Consider the following 10,707-nt stretch of genomic DNA (forward strand, 5'->3'; position numbering starts at 1 on the left):
ACAGAAGAGATTAAGTTGAAAAAAGTTTTGACTGGACACGACTGCCATGGCTTTTGTCGCTTTTTCTGAAGGGGGCGTGGTTCGAAGTACAGTTTCTTCTGTGGTAAAATCCTCAGGAAATCAGATTGTTTGCCCAAAATAAAGATGGCGTCTAACTTCCGGGATGAGAGTGAACTTCCGGCATGAGTGTACACAAAACAAAACAAGGACAAGGGAGATGAATTGTCTCGGAGAGGGGCGTGGTCGGCTAGACCGTGAAGAAGGCTAATCTAAATGGCCATTGGCTGGACGTTAAGGCCCGCCTCCCCATGCTTTTCCAATCAGAATTGAAGAACCTCTCCGGTATCAGCAGTGATTGGTTAGCGGCCTGCAGCCAATGGGAGGAAGACGATTTTGGCGCGAGTGTTGAGTACCCTCTGACTCCAGCTGCTACTCCCAGCCTGGATCCGGGTCCGAGTCTGGTTCCGAGTCTGGTTCCGAGTCTGGGTCTGAGGTTGAGGCTGAGTCTGAATCAGCTTCTGTGGAGCCCTCGGTCCCTTCGCCCGCACCATGTTTGTGACTGACTTTCGCCGGGATTTCTATGACGTGATTCAGACGGAGGTGAGGCTGGGCCGGGCACCTAGAACATGGAGTGGGGAGCGAGGGCTAGAACCTAGAACGTGGGATGTCAGGGCCGGGAGGGACCTTAGAACAGGGGATGTCGGAGCTTAGAACTGGGAATGTCAGAACTGGGGGGGCTAGAACGTAGAACGAAGGATGTCAGGGCCGGGAGGGGCCTTCGGATGGGAAGTGTCCGAGCTTGAGGAGAGGGGCCCTCTATTAGGCAGTGTCCAGACATAGGCTCTTCAGTCTTCCCGACGATTGTGAGCGTTTCCTCCTGTGGAGGCTGGAGGCAAGGGCTAGGTGTCAGAGAGGGGCGGGCAGCTAGACAGTAGGAAAGGACAGGATGGTTTCTGATGCTCAAGCTGCACCTTGAGGGAAGCTAAGGACTCTAAGTGCAGTGGAGAGTAGGTTCTAGGCTTGGGGACAGCCTGTGTGGGAGGAACATCCAGGGGCTTGGCCAGACCTCCGCATAAAATCTGGGAAAGGGAGTCAGGTCCAGTGAGTCTGGAAGGAAGAGCTTGTGTGGGACACCCCGTGAGGAGCCATTGTCCCTGTGCGGGTCAGCCCCCCATTAGCCATTGTAGAGCCTTTGAGGATTGTCAGAGGCCCTGAGGTATTGATGAACTCTTACCAATATCTAACACAGGGAGGGAAGGATGGGGGTGTTCCAGGAGCACCAGCCCCTCTAGTGAGAGAGCCGCTGAGCCCGTCTTGGGGCTATTCATCCCCCTTTGGTGCCTGCCTGGCACCCTGCTTTCTCTGTAGCACTGGCAGCGGATACGCCCTGGTAAACCATCTTGGGTAACTGACAGGCCTCAGGCTCAACCGTAGGTTATGAGGTGTCTACCTCAGGCATGTGAAGACTTCTACCTAGGAGCGGGTGAATGAGAACAGTTTGTACTAAGGGCCATGAAGGTGCCTGAAGCTGGAGCTGTGGAGCTCTTAGAACTTGGTCGGACATGGAAGATGCTGAGGTCGTCTACCAGCTCCTCAGCCATCAGTCATCCTGGTTTTTGTCTTGCCACTAGACATGGATGATTCTGGAAAAGAGGCTGATAACTTTGTGCAACTCTGCCTCATTTCAATCCAGTTCATCAGCAAGTCAAGATCTCACCCTGTGGTGACATTGGTCCAGTTTGAAACTCAAGAACGGACAAAAAATAATAGGGAGAATTCAAATCCAGGTCTTCTTGGTTCCCAAGCCAGCCTGGCCTCTGTTGCTTCATATAGAAACACAATGTGGGTTCAAGGTCAGAATCTCCTGCTTCTGCAGAGCAATGACTCCTCATAGTGTCTCTGCCCTTGTACTATTCTATATTATTTCTTAAGGAAAGGGGCTTTGCGTGGTGGTCATAGGAGATCCCAACTAATCCATCTGCCTAGAGCCATTCTGGGGCTCCCTTCTCTTCTCAGGAGGCTCCACTCCCCACCCCTGCTTCACTCTAAAGAGGTAGGAGAAAGATGGCAGAGCTCCTCCAGGCCTCTCCTCTTTCACCCCCAACAAATTCGGTTAGAAAACTTGTCCACCTTCTGCCCCTGTTGGATACCACCCCCTCTGTCAAGGTTTGCTTCACCCTCAGACTTTGGGGATCTAGATTTCACCCTGTTTTGCTGCTCTCCTTATCAGGGAGCCTTCTTTATCTCAGAGTAACATCAAGATCACCATAATCACCATCACCAGAGTGTTTCTGGTGTGCTTGATGATTTACAAATGTCCCATTTTCTTCTCCAAATAGCCTTGAGCCCCAAAGTCTTATTATCATCTCCATTTTACCACTGAAGAGAAGTTCAATGATTTACCCAGAATTTCACAATTAGGAAGTATTTGAGGCTGGATTTGAACTCAGGTCTTCCTGATTCCAGGGTTGAAGCTCTACCCACTGTGCCACCAGTTGGTAGTTTTGACTTCTTGATGCCTATGAGGTGGGAGAGGCTTTTCCTGGTGGCTGAAAAGGGTTTTTTCTTAAATTTGATGCAATTAAGCAAATCTTTATTGATAATATGCTTTATGTTAGACACTGTCCTTCATTTGGGGATTCAGAGACAGAAACAAATCAGCCCCTGCCCCCGGGGAGATTCCATTCTATTTAGCAAGAAACAACATGGAATCTGGCAGAAAAGGACCTAGGCAGAAAGGCAAGACCCTTGATCTTACTGATATTGGGAACTTTCTAGGGGGAACACTCCCTCTAGGAGTTAGAGGCAGCCCAGTGGTTTGGTGGACATATCTCTAGGCTTGGACTCAGGAAGTCTTGCATTTAAATGCAGCCTCAGATGCTTTCTAGTTGTGGGACTCTGAGTAAGTCATTAACCCTGTTGGCCTGGATTGAGAGCCAGGCCTAGAGATGGGAGGTCCTAGGTTCAAATCTGGCCTCAGGCACTTCCCAGTTTTGTGACCCTGGGCAAGTCACCTAACCCCCATTGCCTAGCCCTTACAGCTCTTCTGCCAATACACAGTATTGACTCCATGAGGGGAGGGGAGGGTTTAAAAAAACAACAAACAAAAAAACCCAAACACACAATTAACCCTGTTGGCCTGAGTTTTCTCATTTTTTAGAGCTGGAGAAGGAAATGGCAGACCACTTCAGTATCTTTGCCAAGAAAACCCCAAATGAGGTCATGGAGAGTTAGACAGGACTAAACAACTACATCCTGACAGTAAAAATAATCACGCGCTCCTTAGCTGGCTGCCTAGAGCACTCGCGGATGAAGCGACCTGCCCAGGCTCCCTCGGCTCATGGTCCTGGGGCTGAGTCTCTTGACCTGCTGCCTTGTGTGTGAAGGAATGATTAGATAGCGTTGGTGGTGGCATGCTCTGAGCACACTGGGCTAAGTGCTAGACAAGCAATTAAAAACTAGCCCGCACACTGTTAGTCCCAGGGGAGGAATGAAGGTAACAACCCCCTGATGAGGTCAGGAAGGGCCTTAATGGAAGGAGGCAGCTGTGGTCCGAGACCAGATCCCAATATCTGCTGTGTTCTGTGCTTTGGGGATGATTATGTCATCTCCTTTCCAGAGGAGCTCCTAATCCCTCAGGGGAAATGAGACATTGTTGGGCTATGACTATCCTATCCAGGGCCGGGAGGGGATTATAAAGGCACTAAGAGAACACCAGAGTTCTTTGGGAGCTCTGAGGAGGAGGAAGGGTGGCCCCCTGCCCAGGCTGGGGAGAACCAAGGGTGCCTTCATGGTGAATACTTCGTGGAGAGGCAGCCTGTCCCAAGTGCGTACACTGCTGAGTTTTGGAGTCAGATTTTAACTTGGATTCCAGCCTTGAATTAGCCTCACTATTCCGCCTTTGCTCCTCTACATGTGCTCTTGAGCCAAGGTGGAGAAAGCACACAATCGTTCTCACTGAGGCCTCTACATTTGTTACACAGCCTTCACTGGGCGCTCCCTGCTGCCTGGCAGTCCTACTTGACTTCCCTTATTACCTCACCCTCCCGCTCGCCACGGTGGCTCTTTAAACTTTCTTGTCATTTCTTAAACTTCTCAGGCCCCCCCTCTTCCCACCCTCTCAGCCGAGAACCTGGAGAGCCACCGAGGCCATTAATTGTGAGCTCCCTCTTCCCTCCTCCTGCGCAGCTCAGGTGCCTTCTGCCCCTCCCCTCCTTCACCCTGCCTCTGTGAAGGGCTGGCCCTGCCCCTTACCAAGGCTAACCTCTACTTCACCATCTTCAGAGTTACCGTTAACCTCTTAGATGCTAAATCTCAGGGCATCTTCTCAGGCCTCGTTCTCCTGGACTCCTGGGCAGCCTTTGTCACTGTCCGTACTGCTCTCCTCTCCAGGTTTCTGGGACTCAAGCTCTCTCCAGGGTCTCCTCTCTCAGGCTCCTTTCCTGGATCTTCATCCAGGTCCTGCTTGTTAACTGTGGGTGTCCCACAAGACTTTGTCCAGGGGAGTCAGGTAGGTGGCTCAGTGGATAGAGAGCACCAAGCCTGGAGTCAGGAGAACCTGGATTCAAACTGGCCTCAAATACTTCCCAGCTATGTGACCTGGGCAAGTCACTCACCCCCGATAGCCTAGCCTTTGCTGATCTTCTGTCTTAGAATTGAGACTAAAACAGAAAGTAAGGGTTAAAAAACCTCATTCTGGTCCCTCTTCTCTCCCGTAATCTCATCCATTACAATGGATTCGGTGGTGACTATCTCTGCACAGATGATGCCCAGATCTACCTGCCCAGCCCTAACCTCCCTCCCAGCCTCTCCCTTTGCCTACTAGATGGCTCAGACTGGCTATCTGGGAGACATGTCTGAAGCTGAACTCATTTTCTTTCCTCCCAAACCCCTCCTCCTTCCTCACGTCCCTTTATTTTTAGAGCATCCCCATTCATTCCATCACTCAAGCTTGCCACCAAAGCGTCCTTAATTCCATTTTCTCTCATCCCCTCTAGCCAGTGTTTTGCCAAGTCCTATGGATTCTCCCTTCAGAGCACCACTTATATGCATCCCTTCCCTTCTTTGTTCTGACACTGCCAGCAACCTGAGGCAGGCCCTCCCCACATTCCTGCTCTTTCTGGCCTCCCAACTCCTGCCCTCCTGCTTTAAGAGATGACACTTGCCATGCTGTCAGAACTAAAAACAAGGCCGGGAACCTTTTCTCCTATAAATATGTTAGGAGCAAATCTGTTTTCTGAACTCTTTTAGACCTTGATGTGCAAAAGAAATGTATCTATTTTAGAATCCATTTAACTGTGCAATTACAGGACTTCCACCCGGCCTTCACTGAGGAGCCTTTAATCCAGAGAAGAATCTAATATGGGCGGTGATGGGGCTTCTTGTGGTCTCAGTGGGAGAAGTTGTTAGGGTAGCAAGGAGAGAAGGAGAGCTTAGCTTATGAAAACAGACGTGTGTGTGTGTGTGTGTGTGTGTGTGTGTGTGTACACACATGCAGTAAGTGTCATAGTAGAAAGTGTGCCAGGCCTGGAGTCAGGAAGACTCATCTTCCTGGGTTCAAACCTGACCTCAGAAACTTCCCAAGCAAGTTATTTAATAACTGGCTTCCTCAGTTTCCTCATTTATAAAATGGGGACAATAATTTCACTTCTGTCCCAGAGTTATTGGGTGGGTCAAATGACATTAGAATGATAAAATGAAGCAAGGTGATAGATGGTGCAGTGGTTAGAACACTGGGCTTGGGGTCAGGAAGACTCGGCTTCTTGAGTTTAAATTTAGCTTCAGACACTTTCTAGCTGAGTGACCTTGGAAAAGTCATGTCATCCTGTTGGTCTCAGTTTCCTCTTATGTAAAATGAGCTGGAGAAGGAAATGGCAAACTACTCCAGTATCTTTGTCAAGAAAACCCCAAATGGGATCACAAAGTCAGACGTGATTGATAACAAGTGTGTGTGCGCACACATGTATGACAAAGAATTTGGGGATTCATCAGTACAGTGACTTACCATAATTCTTGAGAACTCATGATGAAATGTGCTGCCCAGCTCCAGACCGAGCAGAAGGACTCCGAGGGCAGATTGAGACATCCATTTTTTTTTTTTTAAAGACATGGCAGACATTTTTTGTTGCTTGATTCTCCATACTTGTAATAGGAGTTTTATTTTTTTCTTGCTTTCCCAGTTGTTGGAGAGAGAAGAGGTGGGAGAAAGAAGGTTGAACTTTGAAAATGAAATTTGATTTAATTTTAAAATAAACTCTTTGAGGGCAGCAATTTTCTTTGCTTTTGTATTTGGGACCTCAATGCTCAACACCTAGTTAGCCCTTAATAATGCCTTTACCTCCCCTCCCTCCCTCCTTCCTTCCTCCCTCTCTTCCTCCATTTCTTCCTTCTTCCCTCCCTCTCTTCCTCTTTTCCTCCTTCTTCCCTCCCTCTCTTCCTCCCTCCCTCCCTTCCACCATTTCTTCCTTCCTTCCTCCCTTCCTCCCTCCCTCCTTCCCCTTCCTTCCCTCCCTCTCTCTCTTCCTCCCTCCCTCCCTTCCTCCTTCCTTCCTTCCTTCCTTCCTTCTCCTCCCCCACCCTCCTCCAATACTAACCATTATACTCATCTATTTTTCTTTCATTCTTGTTGTAGCGGGTCCTCCTCTTTGTTGCTTCTGATGTTGATGCGTTGTGTGCCTGCAAAATTCTTCAGGTAAGTGGATAATAATGGGGATGTAGAGAAAGGAAAAGAATATTAATTAGGGGGAAGAATTTGATTGGGAACTAATCAAAAGGAGAAAAAAATCTGTGGTTCTTCCTGTTTTCAAGATTCAAAGCTTCTGGAACCAAATGCCTTTTCTTGTTATCTTGAATGACAAGACTTGGTAACTTTGTGGTTATCTGCCTCGTAGGTGGAGATTTGGGGGGTTTAGCCAACTTCTAGTCTGCTGGCCTGGACAGTTAAATCTGGGAAGGCTCATCCCTAGAAGGTTGGGTAACAAATGATAATGGGGGCTTGGGGGACCATCTGGACGCATAGAATGGTCCACTGAGGCAAGGAAGTGTTTTGATTGCTCTCTTCAAGGGTTCAGATAAAGAAGGATAAAACTCCCTGTTTAGCCCCAGAAGGTAGAACTAGGAGCAGTGGGAAAGCTACTGAGAGTCAGAATCCACTTGTGGTCAGGGTAAAAAAATCCCCTCCTAATAATTAGAGCTGGCCCTGGAGGGGAACGTGGGCTGCCCCTGGAGGGGAACGTGGGCTGCCCCTGGAGGGGAACGTGGGCTGCCCTGGAGGGGAACGTGGGCTGCCCCTGGAGGGGATGGGTTCTGTTCTCCCTTCCCTGTGCCCCCTCTGGAGGCCTTTGGAAAAGCCCCCACACCTGCTTTGGTGTGATATTGGATGACTTTCTTCTATTCACATACTTGTTGGGCTAATGGGCTGTGAGGGCCTTGCTGGCTGTGCCCTTTTGATGGGGACAGATCTGTGGTGTGGACGGATAAGCCAAACCAACAAAATAACGAGTGACCTTCCCAAGGAAGGAGAAAGGATTCTCCTGTTCAGTGGCTGATGGGGAGAGGAGGAGGAGGAGGAGACAAAGGCACGAGGTCCCCGTTCTCGGTGCCACTTGGGCCTCCCTCCCCACCTCTGGCCAGTGGCCACATTCCAGGGCAGGTGAATGAGGGGGATAGTCACCGCCTGCCAACCACTCCTGCCCTTCTCTGCCCAGGCCTTGTTCCAGTGTGACCACGTCCAGTACACATTGGTTCCCGTTTCTGGGTGGCAGGAACTTGAAACCTCATTTCTGGAACACAAAGACCAGGTACGAGCGCCTTCTACTAAGATGACATTTATAGAGGGCAGCTGGGGGGCTCGGTGGATAGGATGCCAGGCCTAGAGACGGGAAGTCCTGGGTTCAAATGTGGCTTCAGACACTTCCTAGCTGTGTGACCCTGGGCAAGTCACTTGACCCCCATTGCCTAGCCCTTGCTGCTCTTCTGTCCTGGAACCAATATTTGGTACCAATTCTAAGACAAAAGGAAAGGGTTTAAAAAAAAAAAAAAGATGACTTTTTAAAACCATTTAAAAAGCTTCACTGTAATTCCCAAGGACTTTGGCTTCTCCTATAATTCCATGTCGGCCTGTTCATCACATCATTACTGGGGCCCCCGACATGGCCGTGGCCCCGGGGGCTCACACAGAGAGTGTACCCCGTGCCTGTCCTTAAGGAGCCTTTGATCCGGCCTGGGACTCTGCCTTGGACCCGTGGCACAGAGAGGTCACAACCGCAGAGCTGGAGTCGGGGCTGCCTGCCCCGTGGAGGTGACCATGCCCAAGGGGCCTCCCCTCGACGGATCGTGAGGCTCCGCTGAGACGGGTCCCCAAAGCCACATGCCGTGCCAGGGCGGCCCCTGAGGGGCAGGCACGCTCCCAGGAGCTACGAATGGAATTGGTCATCTTGTACGATCCGGCACGATTTGGGCCAAATCCACAGATTCCAGACACCACTGCCAGGGGTTCAAAAAGGAGGCTCCCCCTTCTCTCCTAGTGTAAATTCTCCTGACACTGCCGTGCAGACAGGACGCTTTTTCTTTAGCAATTTTTATTTTCAAGCTTTGGGTCTGAAAGTCCACAGGGCAGGGAAGACTCTTGGACCAGGGCTGGAAAACACAGAAAAGTCGATTTTTTTTTAAACCTAAAAAAACACCAGCTCAGGACGATGTTTTGTACGTTGAGCCCGACTCGAGGGATCCGAGTGTTCTGAATAAAGTCCCTCAGGATCCGGGGAGCAACGGCGAGGGCCGCTTCCTTGTGGCCTCCCAGCTGGGCGCTCCGGGCATCCCCAGCACAGCGAGGAGGCCACAGTGAGGAGGAGGAGGAGGAGGAGGCTAGCCTGGAGGCGATGAGCTTTGAGCTCCTGCCCTGAGGGAAGGCCAAGACCCAAACCTGGCCCCGCTTTCGGAATCTGGAGGCAGCCTTGGCACGAGGGCCTACACGGGTTCTGTGCATCCTCGAGGGCAGAAGCTGTCCTGTGGGGCAAATGTGGGGAGGCTGTAAGTTGGGAAATGCTTCTGAACAAGGAGAGGCAGCCTTGGGAAGGAGCGAGTTCCCCGCCAGGGAGTCTGGATGACATCCTTGCATGTTGGGCCTGGGGCAAAGGGGATTCTTGCTTCAGTTGGGGCTGGGCCGGGCGTCCCCCCAGAATTCTGCTAGCTCTGACGTGGGGAGGTTCCGGAGGCCCGTCTTCAGCCCCAGCCCTGAGGCATCCGCTTTGCTCTTTCAGTTCCGCTATTTTATTCTCATAAACTGCGGGGCCAACATCGACCTCTTAGATACGCTCCAGCCCGAAGACGACACGATTTTCTTCATTTGTGACACCCACCGGCCTGTCAACGTCGTGAATGTCTACAACGACAGCCAGGTGAGGGGGTGCCGGGAGGGAATCCGGGAGGAGGCAGCCTCTGGGCCAGGCCCCGAGACCACCTGTTCCAGCCTCGCTTTCCAGAGGAGAGAATGAAGGGAGGGAACGACTTACTCGAACCCGGCCCGGCTCAGCTGGTGAGCCGGTCGGAGTCCTTAGAAAGCCCTGTTTGGGCTGCGGGCTGGCACCTGGCCCTGCTTAGAGCGTGCTGGCCCCGTGGCACGGGAGCCTCCTTTCATTCATTCCCCCGCGAGAGCCTGCCTGCGAGCCTGGGCTCCCCGCACAGGCCTCCCGGCCTCTGGCTCTGTCATCAGAGAATCAGCCCGGCAGAGAAGGCTTGTCCCAAGGCCCGGCCATCCTCCGGAGACAACGTACAGAGGCTGGGACGTGTGGGGTGCGCGGTGGGTCGGGTCACCCCTCGGGAAAGAGTTGGTGGCAGCATTTCCTTCTGTACCCTCCTTCTCTTTCGTCTTAGAATCGGTCCTGGCTGCTGGTTCCTAGCAGAGGAGCACTCAGGGCTGGGCCATGGGCGTTAAGTGACTTATCCAGGGTCACCCAGCGAGGAAAGGCCCAGGCCAGGTTGGAACCCAGGACTCTAGGCCCGAGGCACTACCCACTGAGCCGCTCTGCTGCTGGCTAACTTTTACAAGGGTGTTTTCTTAAGCAGGTTTTACTTGAGTTTCTTCTTGGTAGTGGCCATCGCTTTCCAGTGTCCCCTTCCCACCCCAGCAGAACCCCCCTCCCTTGTTACAAAGAGCAGAGCGGCCCAAACGGTCAGTGCTCTGACCATGGCTGAAAATGCGCCACTCAGTGGGCCTCTGATGTCCACCTTCCTCTGCTAAGGGCCAGGAACTGTTTCCCAAGGACAGCTCATCACCGGACCCATCGGTGTCCCTGGAGGCCCCGGTGGATTCTCCTCCTCTGTCTGCTCCGTAGGAATCCTTCCTGCTTAGCAGTGCTCCTGGCCCCGGGACGGCCCATTTCATGTTAGACCAGCCCGCATTCTCAGGGAGCAAAGCCCCCCTGCCTCGGCTTCACACCCGGAAAGATGCTCTTAGGTTTTTGTCCCCTCAGCTAACAGGCGCTCACTGTCGCTCTCCCTCCTCCTCCACCCCCTGGGGGAAATGCAGATATTTGTAACATATTCCTAGTCAAGGAAAGCAGAACCATATTGGCTACACTCACACTGCGTGGCCTATCGAGCCTTCCCCCTTTGTTCAGGGCCTGGATAGGACGTGGCCTTGTTCCTCTGGTGATGCTACGTCACAGCCTCCATCTCAGGTCTTCCTTCTTCCCTTACTTTCTCCCT

At 51.7% G+C, this 10,707-nt stretch overlaps 1 protein-coding gene across 1 annotated transcript in view; it reads left to right on the forward strand.

Moving 5' to 3' along the window:
• Positions 1-534: 534 nt before the first annotated feature.
• The window catches only part of CDC45 (cell division cycle 45), a 29,428-nt gene continuing 19,255 nt past the window's right edge, over positions 535-10,707 (forward strand). Inside the window, exons 1-6 of the mRNA XM_044656589.1 lie at positions 535-600; positions 6,632-6,691; positions 7,707-7,799; positions 9,261-9,398; positions 9,713-9,799; positions 10,092-10,171. Of these exons, the coding sequence (XP_044512524.1) occupies positions 550-600; positions 6,632-6,691; positions 7,707-7,799; positions 9,261-9,398; positions 9,713-9,799; positions 10,092-10,171 (509 nt within the window). The 5' untranslated portion in view covers positions 535-549. The remainder of the gene's footprint in view (positions 601-6,631; positions 6,692-7,706; positions 7,800-9,260; positions 9,399-9,712; positions 9,800-10,091; positions 10,172-10,707) is intronic.

Source organism: Gracilinanus agilis, chromosome 1 (assembly GCF_016433145.1).
Source record: "Gracilinanus agilis isolate LMUSP501 chromosome 1, AgileGrace, whole genome shotgun sequence".
NCBI lineage: Eukaryota > Metazoa > Chordata > Mammalia > Didelphimorphia > Didelphidae > Gracilinanus > Gracilinanus agilis.